The sequence below is a fragment of the Electrona antarctica genome (assembly GCF_951216825.1).
Source record: "Electrona antarctica genome assembly, chromosome: 11".
Classification (NCBI taxonomy): Eukaryota; Metazoa; Chordata; class Actinopteri; order Myctophiformes; family Myctophidae; genus Electrona; species Electrona antarctica.
This window is the reverse complement of record NC_136792.1, coordinates 21875542-21892607: the sequence shown is the minus strand read 5'-3', so window position 1 is coordinate 21892607 and position 17066 is coordinate 21875542. Positions and strand designations below refer to the sequence as shown.

The 17066-nt window shown below is 40.0% G+C and overlaps 1 protein-coding gene across 1 annotated transcript in view; it reads right to left on the bottom strand.

The window, feature by feature from the left end:
- get1 (guided entry of tail-anchored proteins factor 1) overlaps positions 1–17066 on the bottom strand; it is a 32105-nt gene that overhangs the window by 13827 nt on the left and 1212 nt on the right. Inside the window, exons 3-10 of the mRNA XM_079513752.1 lie at positions 16349–16416; positions 15911–16025; positions 15334–15395; positions 12424–12479; positions 11667–11730; positions 6296–6361; positions 5139–5324; positions 2163–2243 (exon numbers count right to left, since the gene is read on the bottom strand). Coding sequence (XP_079369878.1) covers positions 2163–2243; positions 5139–5324; positions 6296–6361; positions 11667–11730; positions 12424–12479; positions 15334–15395; positions 15911–16025; positions 16349–16416 — 698 coding nt within the window. The remainder of the gene's footprint in view (positions 1–2162; positions 2244–5138; positions 5325–6295; positions 6362–11666; positions 11731–12423; positions 12480–15333; positions 15396–15910; positions 16026–16348; positions 16417–17066) is intronic.

Genomic DNA, 17066 nt, shown 5'->3' with positions numbered 1-17066 from the left:
AACCTAACCTAGTAATTTTAGTAATTCTAGTAAGACTAAAAGTATTTTAGCAACTTAGTCTTAGTGTTACTTTTAGTAGCAAATTCTGATTTAAGCTCAGTCTTTGAACAATCCATTGAACTTTAGGCCTGCCTAGGCTACTTAAACTATCTAGTCTTAGCCAACTAAAAATGAACACTGGCATAAAATAAAATAAAACATAATTGCTTCAACAAAGATTCTTTGTTCTGTACTTATACATACAATTGTATAGTACAAAACACTGAAGTCCTTAAACCAGAAACCTATAACGCTAACCCTAAACCCTATGGTAAGTGGGGAACATAGAACCTGGGGCACATAGAACCTGGGGAACATAGGGATGACCCCATTTGCACTCTTCACGAGGCAACACCCTTTTAAAGTCCATACACAATTTGGAGAAGAGAAGGTCACAGGTTCCGTAGGGCAGAACTCTTCGATTGTGTTCCAGGCTACCCTTCAGAGACCAACTATTTAATTCCCAGCTAGGTCATATCAAAGATTACCAGACATGAGCTCACTCATATACTTTAAAACTATTAATTCCCTAACTATTGAAATTATGCAAAACCATTAGTATCGTTTCAGAGTACCATAAAACTCAAAGAATATAGCCATTAGTGAGTGTAAAATTTAGGTATTACTAGCTTTAAAGAAAATACTAGCTGAAATCTGAAAGGAACTATTCATCATGTTACACTTTGATAGCTGCATTTTCTCATGTGTAAAAAGTGCAATGCAGCAGACCAATGGTACAGTGGTGACATATGGTCTGTGGAAAGGTACACAGTACAACAATACATTCTTCATACATCGCTGTAGGGCAGAAACCTTGTATCTCCATACTTCACATTTGAATAAAATTACATATTTTATTTTACACATTTTTCATAAATTACATATTTCATGCGTTGTCATATGTTGTGGAAACTCATTGTGAGCTTTTAGATTAGCTATTTCTGATCATTTTGAGATAATGACATGGCCAAAATAGGGACACCAAGTTGGAAGTGGTTAAGTCTGTCTGTGGGTTTATATATTCAACCAATGGGAAGTATTAAGAACATCTTGTGACTAAAATAATAACTTTTAACATTTTTGTATATTATATTACACACACTGATGGAATGTTAAAGTTGTTAATGGAAGATAGATAGTTTAATAGGGTGGCAGTGGCTCAGGGGTAGAGTGACTGGCAGAGCAGCCGGATGGCACCCGTGAGGTTCCCAGTTCGATTCCGGGCTCCCCCAGAGTTGGTGTCGAAGTGTCCTTGAGCAAGACACTGAAGCCCTAATTGCTCCCGATGAGCAGGTTGGTGTATGAATGGGTTAATCAATGTAATGCACAATCTAATCTATGTAAAGCGCTTTGGATAGAAGAGCTATATATACCATTTACCATTTCATAATCCCACCATACATCACTCATCCATGCAACACAAAGATTAGCCATATTCCTGATTACCCAGACCGACTTGCCAATGGGACATTAGGCAAGTCAATTTGACTGGATGAGAGAAACACTCAGGAAATACTGGATGGAAAGAGAAAGGAATGTTAAGCAAAGACAAAGTTAAGGTGAAGTAATGTAAGGAAGCCAATTACTAGTTGCTCATCACAGTTTGCTTCAGCAGTTGTTTCTTCTGAATTAGTTTCCTCTGTGTTCATCCCACCACTGTCTTTTCCTGTGTCTGGGAAATTGTCAGGTTTAACATCAGACGTGTGCTAGTTATTTCCGACCTAAAGCATCGATTTTCAAAGTGGAAGCCTCCAAGAGTTGCCAAATGCAAATTGAAAGGAGAGGAAAATGGGAAAATAATATTCAAAATCATAAACATTATGAGTACTGCAGTACTGTTATAATTTGGCAGTATTAATAAACAAAATTGTACTTAAGTAGAGTAAATGTTACTTTCCACCACTGACATTAGGGACAATTACTGTACATTCATGCTTAAACCTAGCTTCCTGTGCAGGAATATGATGAATTGGGTTCAGTCAGCCATATCGGAATTGACTCAGCTTAATTACGCGTAACATGACCTGGAGGATAAAACATTAGCTGCACTGTTTGGTAGAGCAAACAACAGTTCTATCACAATCCTAACTAGACAGACTTCACAGTCGAAAGAGAGAACCAACCTTGTATCCAGGAGGAGGTTCAAGGCCCAGAAATTCATACACATTGTTGTCCTCCTTGGCATCAAAGAAGTTCTCATAATCCTGCATCAAAATAAATAAATCAAAATTAATAATTATGTGTGTCTGCTTTTACCAAAATACTTATTTTAGAGCAGACCTGGAGGAAAAGCACTTGAAAGCTTTTTGATGAATAAAAAGTGAATTATATTTGTTTTGGTGATTCTCCTCTATATTGTCTGAATCAACTTTGTGTTTGTTTACGTACTAAAAGAGTGACTTTGAGAGCTGTTTCAGCATACAATGCAAGTTAATGTGGAGCATATTTTGAATGATCAATTTACCGCTAATCTATCCTCACTTGGCCAGTGGAGACATGAGCCTATGCACTTTTATTTTTTTTAATAAAAATGTTAAAGGACCACTTCACCACTTTTCAACCTATCTTCATATAATAGGTCCTCACTAATAATCATGATAAAATGGCACAATTTCATCATGATTATTAGTGAGGACCTATTATATGAAGATAGGTTGAAAAGTGGTCCTTTAACTTCCTGTTGATTGGAGCCGTGGACCCGGATCCAGATCTTCAAATAGTAAAATCAACAGGAAGTTAAAGATGGAGTAACGCGATTTTTTCCACCCTAAAACATGATCATCAGGTCTTATTGTTATATAAGGAGGTATAATTTTTTCAAAAAAAGTGTACAGTATTTGTTAAAATGTTGTTTTTATGTGGGCACGCCCACCAGTTCATTAAGTATGCCTGGTTTGCCTGGTGGGTGGTGATGGGTGGTGATCCACCTGAACTGAAGCCGCACCCACAGCTGTAGTTGTATGATAAAGGGGGAGGGGTTAGGGGAGGGGCTGATAGTGTGATGTCACTATATTACTGTTTATTTCATTGGCCCGTTTGACCATAGAAATATATATATAGACGCCCTTTCCGGCTCTGAGGCGCGTGTCACCATTGAAGGCACAATTTTCCCGACATTCCTTGCAAAGCATTAGCGGAAGCTTGTCAAGCTTCCGCTAATGCTTGTAATGCTAACATAAGTCCCGGAAAAGACGCGCTGTGATTGGCCAGTAGTCACTTGAGTGACAGCGAGAGACATGGAGGAGTCGCATGAGTGACGTCACTTGGGCAGCGACGCAGTCACCTTCAGCAAATGCCTTCAGCACTTCTAAATAAGAAAGCTGCGGAGAACTGTTGCTTTGTGTTCACTCTTTAATGTTTTCTGTTAGTAATCTAATCCCCCCTGGCTCTGATGTTGTATTGTTAATAACTTTGTTGTTTGTGTTTGTTTGTTTGTCTTGTTTTGTATTGTAATATATCATGACTGTTATAAAGATTTGTTTAAAAAAAAAAAAGCCTTCAGCACTGCACTTCCGCCTTCATTGGGATACACGTCGCTCCAATGAACTGCAACGGCCAGTGAGGCATCTATTTTTGAGTGGTGTAAACCACTCCTACAACTGGCTTTTGTGTGCATAAAAAAATGACCATGGTTGCTATGTTCAAAATAATTTCTGACGTAATTAAATCACACCCGGGTGAACTGGATGACCGTAGCAACCGTGGTCATTTTCTCTGCACAAAAAAAGCCAGTTGTGAAATCACATCCGGGTGTGATTTCATTACGTCAGATCAGAGCTGATCAGGCTACATAATACCTTACCTTATTTCATTACGTCAGACATTACGTCAGACCACAGCTGATCATGCTATATAAAACCTTACACCACTCAGTTCACACGGGTGTGATTTTTATAATATCTATGCGTTTGACTGTCAAGGGTTCAGCCTCCAGGAAGAAACCCTAAATACAAAGTTAATACACCATTGCACATAAAAACGACTCCAGGGTGTCTAATGAAGTACTGTCACCTCATAAACACATGAAAAATACAAAGATTGTGGCACTCCATCTTTAACATTTTTATAAAAAAAGAAAATAGTATAAGTTTTGGTGATGCTCTATATTGTCTGAATCAACTTTGTGTTTGTTTATGTACTAAAAGAGTGACTTTGAGAGCTGTTTCAGCATACAATGTAAGTCATTACAGCATATTTTGAATTATCAATTTCTAATCACTGGAGCATTTTTTTTTTCTTGTCCACATTTGGAGTTACATCATGGCAAGGTACACAACCCAAACCTCTACCAAAGTGCTCTTACCCTTTAAAAGGGTAGTGTGTAAGTGATGATTAAAAAGTTAAAGTTCTATATTCTGATAGTAAACAGAAAATACATTTTCTGGTGGTTTGCCAATTTCATACAATCAGGATTGAGTATCCCATTTATCAGCTTCAGTTTTATAGTGTTTTATAGTGTACGGTGTACCTGATAGCATTTATTTCCAGGGAGACCCCTGTTAACAAACAGTAACACTAGTCTACTCTACTCTATACTATAGCAATGATTACCAGGCCTGGATTAAGACTGTTCAGGGACGGAGCTTGGACGACAGTTCAGACCTGTAGAATGTCTCACATGATGTGATAATTCATTGATACTGATTTAGCTGCATGTGCATGATGAGCAGTTGAAGCATAAAAAACTGCTGTCCAAACACATATGGAGAAAGTGGGTTATAGCAGTATTTGTAAATGCTATTTTACTGTTTCTCATGTTGGATCCGGTGGACACATGGAGCCTTCATTACGACCCAGAGATAAAAAAGAAAAGAAAAAAGGAAACAAACAAACAACAACAACAAAGCATATCAAGTGGGGGTCTGGTCTATGGATAATGCATATCAAACTAGTGGTCCACCAATGTACACTGTAAGTCAGTGCTAACTCAGAAAGTGTACAAATGGTCATTTGGACACTTTCTGAGTTGCAGACCCATACAAATGTCCATTTGGACCACTGGTGTTCCCACACCCATGACCCGACATTGAGAACCAGTGTGACCCAGGTCTGGTTTATTCTGATTTTCACTTAGAATTCAACTGTTTGCTTAAGCTTACCCCACAGTAGCCCTCTTCGTTAAAGATCTGAGGGGGTAGAGGGATGCCGTTGGTGGGCTTATTCTCCACAGGGACGTTCTCCCTCATCCACATACGGTTCTGCTCACTGCATGCAATGTCAAGTGGAGAGTAGTCCACTTTGAGAGCTTCTAGGTACCCCACCACATCCTGCTGCTTCTTCTTGATCTGGAAGTTGGATAAATCAAAAGTAGTCTTTATCCACTTCACTTCAACCGTCTAAACTTAGTAAACTGTACCCGAGTTGGCTCTGTACTTGGACCACTTTTTTGACTACAACAATCTATTCGCCCCAAAATAGCTAGATATAAGTTATAAGCTTACACATGATCGACACCGTGAGCTTTTAGATCTGCTATTTCTGATGAAAGTTTCCCCCAGAATATGGATGCTGGGGTTCACGTGGTTCTAAAAAAAATAGTAGTAGTAGTAATAATAATAATAAGGGTAGTAATAATAATAATAATAATAAATCAATAGGCCTAAATGTCCTTACTTCATGCCATCTGGTCAAGGCTTCCAACGTACCTTACAGTACCTTGAGTGTGTATATTTATAGTACTGCACCAGCTGGAATCAACAGGCAACAGCAATACTTTGGCAGTGTTAATGCAACGTTCTAAACAGACTGCCAAACGTTATCATTATCTTATTGAAGATCTTTAAGATGGAGCCAACGTGTGCAAGATGTTAACTTTCTAAAATGTCTAGATGTCACTGTGTGTATAGAAAATATGAATTGCGCTGTATCAAACGGATACAAATATTTAGTTTAAGCACAAGGCTGCAACTAAAGCAACTATTTTAGTCAAGTCTGGACATTACAGCACAAAGAAGTTCTAGAAGACTGCCAGTGAATGGTGGATCTCTTTCAAGAGATTGCTGTTTAGGTTTGGAATGTGATCCAAGCAACTGGTGAGAAATAGCCTAACTATTTTGGTTTGGAGCTACTCAGACGCAAATATCGCTATAAATAAGACAACTAAAGTGTAACCATAGAGACTTCATAATCAATTATAAATTAAAGTAGTCTTAAACTTAGTTAAAAAACTCTCTGATCTCTTCAGGGAAAGCCAAATGTAAGCGCAAAGTTTACTTGGCAAAAGAATCGATGCAAATCGCACGGGGTGGATCCTTACCGCAGTAGATCCCGAAGAAGACGCGAGAAACACTTTGATAACCATTTTGTTACAATATATTCTGGACTGGAGAATGTAACAAGTAGGTTCTTAAAGGAGCAGGCAGTCTCCCCTAATATTAGCACGCGACCCAGGGCATAGCACTGTGATCACACACCACTGAGGTTATTTTTGTCTCCAGACTCCATCACCGTAGGATTGGTGGGCTGGCTTTTACCCACCCGAGTGATTGGCAACTTCAGCTGTCCGTCGGCTCTTGAACGAAGAAGTTAGTTTGCACAGTTACATGCAAAGTGCATACATGGACCGAAATAGACACTGGTGATCACTTCGGTCAGCAGCATATAGTGTATATTTGTACCGTACGTCTCTAAATGTTATGATGAATTGAACATGGTGGACCCTATTGTAAACAAGTGTAATGCTTTATATGGTGTCGTCCACATGCAGTTAACACTTAACAGCCTTGTATTGAGTTGCGCTTGAAATGTACTGTAATTCTCCAAAACTGTTAATAAATTCTTCAATCAAGCAATCAATCAATCAGCAGACTTATTTAAGACTAAAACAAAAACACAGTAGGCGCCAATTAAATATTGTTTATACTCAAAACTGGCTTTGTTTGTTCACATTATTGCAATTCTAGACTAATTTAATTAGGATAGCCTATTTTTCCTGGTAGATCCGATTTCATTTAATTAAGGTTAGGGCTAGGCTACTGGCTGCCATGCCTACCACTGACTCCAGTCCAAACTACATTAACCATATGGTTCCATTAATCGTTGAAAATAAACAAAACAGACTTAATTCCCAAGAGCCGCTCGGTATAGCCTATATATATATATTTAAAAAATAATAATAATAATTATATATATATATATATATATATATATATATATATATACGTGTGTGTGTGTGTGTGTGAGTGTGTGTGTGTGTGTGTGTGTGTGTGTGTGTTTGTGTGTGTGTGTGTGTGTGTGTGTGTCTGTACAGGTTTAATGTTTGTTTGTTTTTAGTTAAATGTTTGTTTTAAAAACACCATTGACAATGAAGGGAAATTTTACAATCTTGTCCCTAACACAAACATTAAATGCCATTAACAATAAATAGAATGTAATGTTTGTTTTGTCACCATTTGTTTTACTTCACCATTACATCACCATCATAGCAATTAACACTTGCTATGAGTTAGACTTTAATATATTAGCGCCCCTCACTTCACACGGGTGTGATTTTTTTTTAATAAACAGATTGCATTTGCAAGTAAAGTACAAGGATTACTCGGCCACTATAGACACGCAAGATGTAAAAACATGGCTTTTTTAGTTTTTATGCTAAATGGCTCAGTCTCAGACTGCTTTCAGTTTGGATTTCACAGGAGGCTAGAAGAAACTCACCCTCACATAAACAATTTACAATTTAGGCATTTAATCCAGAGCGAACAAAAAAGCATGGCATACATCACATAACATGCGTAAGATAAGAACGTAACACTGGAGTATCTATATCATGAAACTATATAAACTTTACATACTGCTATGACTACATAAAATGCAATTCTAGTGCTATCTACGTAACATGCTATAAAGGCTCATTCATAGTCTGAATTTTCGGTGTCTGACTTCAGCTTGTGACTGCAACTTGTTCCTGTTCGCAGATGACTCGGCACTGCTGGTCTCGGACAGGAACAAACTGCAGGTTGAAAATGCCCTCAGCTCTGAACTCAGTAGAATCTGCACCTGGCTCGCTGGTAACAAACTATCTTTACACCTGGGAAAAACTGAATCCATTCTCTTTGGATCTAATAGTAATCTCAGCAAGGCAAATGGCTTCTTGGTTAGAGTGGGTGACAATGTTATCACACGTAAAGATGAAATTACCTACCTAGGTTCCATCCTGGAGGCTAATCTTTCCGGTGATAAAATGGCCACCAACGTAATCAAAAAAGTCAACCAAAGAACAAGATTCCTTTACAGGATCTCCTCACTGGTCAACAAAAACACCTTGAAGACCTTAACAGGAGACCTCGAACAAGGCTTCTTTTATGCATGCACCTCCTGGTATACCACAGCACCTCAAAGGCCCTTAAAACTAGGCTCCAGACTTCCCAAAACAAACTGGTCAGGCTCCTACTTGGCCTCACCCCCAGTACCCACCTCACCCCTGCCCACTTTGACAGGCTGGAATGGCTTAGGGTCGACGACCGAGTACAGCATCTTGCAATGGGTCTGGTCCACAAGATTCGATACTCCACCAAGATACCCATGTACCTGTCTAGATACTTCCTTAATGTTAACGAAGTCCACACCCACAACACCAGAGGGAGTGCAACGAACCATGTACAACCCAGATTCGGCACAAACAAGGGACTAAATTATTTTCTCTCCTATGCCACCCCCCCCCCCCCCCTTTTTCCCCTCACTGTATATGTCTCTTTTACCTCTATGATGAATTCCTGTTCTGTTCTTTGACTATATAGAAGTGTCTATTTGTACGTCTCTAAATGTTTTGATGAATTGAACATGGTGGACCCTCTTGTAAACAAGTGTAATGCTTAATTGGGTCGTCCACTCACAGTCTTTGTATTGAGTTTGTCCTTGAAATGTACTGTAATTCTGCAAACTGTCAATCAATCAATCAAAAACCACCGGACCGCTCCGGTGGTCAGCTTACCACCGGAGCGGTGGTCACCTCACCACCGAAAATCCAGACTATGAATAAGCCTTAAATCTGTTTAAAATGCTATCTAAAGGCTCATACATAGTCTGGATTTTCGGTGGTGAGGTGACCACCGAACTACAACATGACGTCACGAGCCGTGGTGAAGAGCAAACCACCGCCCCAGCCCCTCTCTCTGTTTTTACTCACCACCGCTCAACGTTATTTCAGCTCCGGTGGTCACCTCACCACCGAAAATCCAGACTATGAATGAGCCTTTAGTCTACATAAAGTGCTATCTAAAGGCTCATTCATAGTCTGGATTTTCGGTGGTGAGGTGACCACCGAACTACAACATGACGTCACGAGCCGCGGTGAAGAGCAAACCACCTCCCCAGCCCTTCTCTCTGTTTTTACTCACCACCGCTCAACGTTATTTCAGCTCCGGTGGTCACCTCACCACCAAAAATCCAGACTATGAATGAGCCTTTAAGGGGCTAGGGCGAGTGCTACGGGTCTTGATGGAGTCTGAAAAGGTGGGTTTCCAGACTACGGCGGAAGATTGGGAGTGAGGCTGCAGTTCTGATTGTGTTGGGAAGTGCATTCCATAGTTTTGGAGCCAGAAGGGAGAAGAGTTTGGGACGTGTGGAGTGTTGTCCCAGCGTTTTTAGTGAAGGTACTTCCAGCTTCCCTAACAAATTGCTCTGTGCATATCACATTACATAATAAAGTTGTACTGTTGCACAACTTGCACTGGGAAAATGCAGCCTGTGGCTGTAGTCTACATGTATCTGTAGCCTAACAAAAATGCTGGGGAAAAAACACCAGCCTCTTGAACACGTTTTGCGAAAACACCATTAGGGGTCAGTGTTGCCCAGGAGGTCAAACGCTGTGTGCTTACTAGACCTGTACTGCTAATGTACACGACATCGTCATCAGCTAGTCATACTGACGTGGTGACGTGGTTGGCTGCTTCTAGCCAATGGGACGACAAGCAACGGCAATGTTGCTAACTAGCCAATGGGAAGGGGAGGGGCAAATATCCCTGGCAGCAAAGCAGGCTGCAGACAGACAGTGCAGAGCAACGCACATACTAGTTAGGCCTATTTGACACATTTGCAATGTTCCACGTCACTCTATATATAACTTCAAACCAAACGCGGCTGAAACAGCGCAGCACAGCCAATGCAAGGCCACAACAAAACACAGTCATTAAACCACGCACATAATCAATGTATATTGATTCGTGCCGACTCTCTGTGTACCACCGCTGGTCCGCTGCACTGCGGGGACGGGCCAGCGCTACTAGCAGCCTGTACAGCCAGCAGCAGCAAGAGACAACAGCGTGTGCCTGCAGAGTGCAGAATACGCTCCAAATTAATTCATATGCCTAGTTCGGTCTCCAAAGCCCGACAATACACATCCAAATGGACTCGCCCAAGTTGAAATAATAGTTTTCAATTTCTAATATGTATAATTATTTGCGACATCATCAATACATAGCAAGCACAAACACATTTTGTTGCTTGGAATACGTCTGCTGTTATATCCCAAAGCAAACCTAGGCTGCACTTGGCACATTGAACAGTTTTCCACATTTTCCCCTTGCCTATTCCATGGTGCATTGGAACTTGGTCACATCCAGTCACAGCATGAGCTGGTAATAGTCCAAGGCATAGTTCTCCAAGTTTTTCTTTACTGTAGCAGCTCCTATGTCAATGAGGGCTCTTTCTTGGCTGGTCAGAATTAATGTGATGGGGACAGTGATTGATTGGCTGTAGTAGTGATACAGCAGCATCAGTGTCATCTAGCTGCAACAAGTCAAACACGCTTTCCCTCCTCGGTTGCTGCATAGATAGCCAGTGCAACAACTATTTCATCTTCCTCCTCATGTGTGGTCTTTAGATCCGTCTGGATATAATGATGTCACCTGCTGAATACTGATATCTCAGTTGGGGTATATGGTCCTGACCAGTAACAAGTTTGCTCTGGTATAGCCTACTCCAGGAATTGTGGCTTCAGTTACAAGAGCTTCTATTTGAATAAGTTGCTAATTATTCTCTGGGATGTTGAGAACTTGGTTCTGAGCAGGGAGTGGAGAGTTGTAGGACAGTTCGAACACCCTATAGCCACCACCGCCTCTAGCCTTGCGAGTAGAACACTTGGTGCTAAAGTCAATGTACCTATCAAACACAAGATAAACATCTCCAATTCTCATATTTTGCCAAATGTGAAGTAAGGTATTTATCAGCCTGTGGCCAAGTGCAGCCGAGCAAGTGCAGAAGCATCTCCATTGTAAAAGGTCAAATCAAAGATCACAGATTTCATATTGGCGGAACACCTGTACCAACTGTGTCAGAAATGCCAGTTAAAAGCTTGGGACGATGGTATGATGCAAAGCTCAAGGACACCGAGCAATTTGAACATCTCAAAAAGGATACCATCACATACATGGATCGCATCAACAAGACCTTGTTGCCAGGAAAACTCAAATTGTGGTGTTTTCAGTTTGGCATACGGACTGTACGGTAACGGCAAATTGGAATTACCCATTGCAGGTCTCGTGGAGGAATTCAAATGCACCAAAGCACGGTTGGTCATGACCCTTACTGAATCTGAGGATCGCATCATTCGAACAGCAGCCCCCCGGGTGGCAACTGGAAGGAAGTGGACTCCAGCAGAAGCTGTTCAGAATGCAAAATCTGCTCTTCACTTCAGAGATGTGGTTGGCCAAGTCCAACATGGGAGAGCAGGTCTCGGGCTCATCCCGAAAACTCCTGGCATAAAGCAACACCTGTGCAAAAGAGACGGCTTGTGGTCGAGAAAGTCCTACACTCCATGTTCACCACTCCACTCTGACCTTCAAGAGCGCTAACTTACCATAGGGATTGAAACATCTAGTTCTATTAGCTATACTTGGTGCTAAAGTCAATGTACCTATCAAACACAAGATAAACATCTCCAATTCTCAAATTTTGCCAAATGTGAAGTAAGGTATTTATCAGCTGTGGTCAAAGGCTGATTAACCAGGTGGCCAATAGTAAAATGACTTAAATTAATTTAAATTATTAGCTATTAATTGGGTAATTTTACACATTTCTCATAGAACTTTTTTGTTGCAACAATTTTATATTTCATACACTAAAATGAAAAATGAAATTACATTTCAATAATAAAAGTTGTAGAAAACTACATTTCAGAGCATGTATTTAGGTATAGTCACATATAAACCCCTATAAAAGAAATTGCTCAATGCTGACAGCAGGTCAGAAAGTGGAATCATGAATATAGACAATATTTTAGGCCAATAAAAAAAGACTATATACCAAATTTCCCATTTTAAACAAAAGAAGCCTGTTGGCTGTCGGACTACTGTTCATCTTTTACGGGCAGTGGCAACATTTTGAAACATGAGCCTGGATATAGGCTATAGTTAGTATATTCCTATTTGCCTATAGGCCTTTTCTCACCTGTGGTTATGAAGGTTGCGGATACGAGCGGCCAAAATGAGATGGCTGACATCTCCCTTAGATATAGGATGAGAAGTTCAGTCACACGAGAGTCTCTCGGTTAGGTTTGGTTAATATGCCTCTCGAGCGTCTCCCTAGGGAGGTCCTTGATGCATGTCCCACTGGTAGGAGACCCCGCAAACTGGCCTTACAAATTAATATCCTCACTCTCTTGAGTATAGTTTCTTATTAACTTTTTATGTATAATGAACACACAGCAGCAGTCTATATCTGGAGAAACGGACGCGTTTTAAGAAAAAACAGGATTAAAGACAAGCAAATAAAAGACAAAACTAGTTATTGTAAACCTAAGAAGTATTCATGAGATGACGAGATTAACTTAATTTCACCCTAGTCTAATACCTTCTTCCCATTTTATTTTAGCAGTGTGCCAGTGTTTTTTGTAAATAAAACGATACAATGTTGAATGTATTAAGCTATGTAGCACTTGGCTATGAGCTGGGATAAAACTTAATCCTAAGGATGAATCTGTGTATTTCTCCTGCATCATATTTAAACCCATCACACATATTCATACGTTAATATTTTTTTACCGTCTGACTAAAGGGAACCATACCAAGTGTCAGGCAGACAAAACCCTACTACGCAACAAGCCGCAAAGCCCTGCTGTTCCATCAATCAAGCCCCCATGCAGTTTGTGCACAGGCACTGGACTGCTGCGACTGCATCAAGGAGCTAAGCAGCCAGGTGTGGGGGCTACAGCAGCAGCTGTGAAAGGCCACCACTGAAAACAAACTGAGACAGACCCAGCATTGCCACAGGATGGCACTGCAGCACTTCCAAGAATAAAAAGAATTCTTGGAAGTGCCTTGGCGGGATCTTTGGCACATTATGTTCTTTGCCCTTATTGTCTTTTTCTTTCACAATCTATTCAAGATCACTGCTGCTGGGTTACAGTTACATACATGATTTGCGTTGACACCAGACCTTACACGTACGCCAAAAATGAAAGCTTCATTTTGGGACAATATTTTCTCTGGGTAGGCTAGAGACAATACAAGTGTGTATTTCTTAGCTACATTGACTATTTTCCAAAGAATCTATTAACACAATAATCTCCTTAACACCTGTTTGATAATGTTTTGATAATTTCTACCCATTCTTAATGCAGATGAAATATGAAAACTTTCAAAATATCTATTTTTGACAAATTAATTCACTGGTTGACATTCATCTTGATCAGTTTTGGAAAACTTCAGCCATGGACTTACATTACTTTACATTACTGCATTACTGTCTGAATATGAAAACTTCCAAAATACTAAGATCTATTTTGGACAAATTGTTTGACATTCATCCTTCACTTTCTCTAAACACAGGATTAGTTTTGGAAAACTTTAGCCATGGACTTACATTACTTTACTGCATTGTCTGAAGCAAGCCTTGTACCTGCTGTACACAAGATGTAAAAATAAAGCATAACCTTGAATCCTACTTTGTTTTAAAAAGGCCAGCCTCACAATCATCTATTGTCAAGAAATAATAGTAGTCCTAAGCACAGCAACAAGGTTGCAAGTCCGAGTCTGATGCAAGAGCCTGACTACCTGCAGTACCTGAGGCTACTCAACCAGTGCACAACATTTTGGACAGAGATGTGACTCAAAGGCAGGCTGAAGGTCACTGCTGAGCTGACAAGGAAAACCAAGAGGATGCACCGTGAAGCCACATCATTTATTAAGGGACCATGGAGGCGCATTTTCAGCAAATTAGACACATTGGAGTAGGATGGGTAGAGGTTGGGGTTTGATGTGGCATATCTCTCAGGCACGGGGACAACAAATGAACATATTCACACAGTGGCCATTATGCTCATAATTCATCGGATGGTTAAGAAAATGACACCCCACTCCTATTCGTTTTACAAATAGAAGTGTACATTAGTACATGTAGGCCTACTTTTTGTTTAGTAAGGGGACACAATTTTTACTTCTGCAGATTTCCAAACAGAACAAAAAGGTACAGACATAACTGATAAATCTGTATCTGCAAGAGAGCACAACAAACAGTGTTGATAAAATGTTTGCCGGGGGGGGGAGGGCGTTACACATAGCAGTGTTTTATCTAAACAGCAAACCAGGAGTAACCTGATGAACAAGCGGTTTGAAATTGGGGGTTAGACATAGGGCCTGAGGGCAAACAAACAGAATTGGCTTGTAAGTTGTAGCCATATGAATGTAGCCAGCCTAATCAGCTGCCTGAAACACTAGTAACATTTCATTATTTATATAAATAATATACAATAGTGTTTTTTCCCAATGATTGAGTGCTTCTTTATTATTTACGTACACAATCATTTAGAAATCAAATCAACACATACAACAAAAATATGCAAAAGAAATATGCAATTATCTTATGACATAACATCACAAAACAGTGAAGTTCAGATAATATGGCCATTTGTGCATAAGCCACAGAGCTCATGTACTATCCTACTACATTAAAAAAACAAGTGTGTACCATACCAGTAAATAAAAACATATGTACCAGCTATTTATAACAGTGTGAATATATTACATTCCACCACTTTACGTAAATTATATACATTTCATAGGTTCTGCTACAGTTCATGATGCCTCTTGTTCAAGAACCTGAGGAACTCCTTTATTTACATTTTGAGAACACACCTTATGTCTACATTAGATATTGTTTTGTTTTTGTCTCGCTTGTAAATATTTATGCAACTACAATTTCTGGGAAGATAATGTCACTCTTTTACATCTGTAACCTTGGGCGTGACAAAGTTGAAGCTATGTTTTTGTTTTTTATTTCAATGAAGCATCATTAAGTACTGCAAATATTTCTTCTGGGAATGGAATGATAACCATTGCATTGGGACACCTAGCTGAATGCATGCAGACCAAGTGTAACTACTTTGTTGCACACCACTAACCAGCATGTGATTCCCACTCCACCTAAAATAAAAAAAGAAAGGTGACTTCGTTAGACTGAAGTAAATGAGTTGCTTGATATGTAGGAGAAAGACAATATATAATCTTCAACCATTTCTGTTTGAATCTGTACAATGACAATTCCATATTGATGGAATGAAATGCAATCTTGTCAATATATGTCATTTAATTTCTGTTCAGTGTCTACACTGGTCTAGAGTTCTCAACGGACATGAAAATTAAGGCCCGGCCCTAAGTGGTCTGGCCCGAGGCCCGACCTGACATTTTAGGCCCGAACCGGCCCTAAAACTTTGGGTCGTGTAGGGTCGGTTTGGGCAGAATTTGAGAACTCTATAAAAGTGAAATGCCAGTCAGCACCATCTTCATAGTAGATGAATACACAAGTAGACAGAACAGAATTATTATTTTCCTCATGATATAAAAAAAAAAATGTTTTCAGGAGCCCAAGGCCCGACCGGCCCTACTAATTAGCATACATTTTAGGCCGGCCCGGCATGAAAACGTTGGGTCAGGCCCACCTGCTATTCCTGTTGGGAAAGCCACAAGTCGTTCCACTGGCGCTATCCATCTACTGGGCACCACCGTCACCGGGTCAGAATAATACTTCCAGATCAGCGAAATCATCACAGCAGCCTGACAATAAGAACAGGACTCTTTTTCAGAGTGACAACTTTACTTACTGTGTATATTATACACAGTAATAATCCCTGTGCATGTGCAGTATATTATACACTGTATAATATACTGCACGTGCACAGAGCACAGTAGGTAGATGCTCATATATAGTTTATTAGTTATCATTGAAACGGTGTACTCTAATATGAGCTGAACATTATTTTTATAATGCTTCAAGCATAAACAGGAAACATCCAGATAACAAATGAAACTGAACCGGCTTTATTTGTGTATGCCATGTGGTTTACAATGAAATAGCCTACCAACTGTTTTCCACTTACCTGCAGTATATGAAAGACTATATTCACCACCCATTTCATTTTAGATTGTTGTGCTGTTCTTGACTGAACTGGAAAAAGCAATACATTCAATTAATTGTTATGGTGACTTTGTGTTTTTAATACTTTGAATATAAATTACACACATGACATTTATACAGTGAATTCCCCATTTATATGTTCCTCAGTCATAACCATAAGATCACTTGACAAGCATCAGACTATAGTACACTCTTTGTATGGTATATAGCAAGGGAGGAGCTCCAACAGACAAATACCCATTATGCCCATGCATGTCACATATTGCATACAGTAAAATGCTTTTCATTCCAGACTGTGCCATATTCACCCTTGATGGACACAGCAGGAGAAAGTGAGAGACAGCTGTTTGGGAGGAGCAAGTGAGTGTGTGGCTACAGCGAAATGGCGGGTTTTTCACAAACTTGAGGAACCATATAGGGGGCCATAAGGGCTGTACATATAGGTCATATGCATGCTGTGAATCATCTTAAAATTGACTACATATTTGGCCTTATATTATATTATTGGTTCTGGGGTAAAAGTAACTATGAACACATGGACATAGTACAACTAACTTTGCGCTGTTATCTGGATGTTTAACACCAATTATGAAGCTCTGGTGGGTTACTTCCTGTGTGTATAGCACAATGCAGTAGTTGAGTGTGAGGGACGGCAACAGGCACCAGTTTCCCCCTCCCCC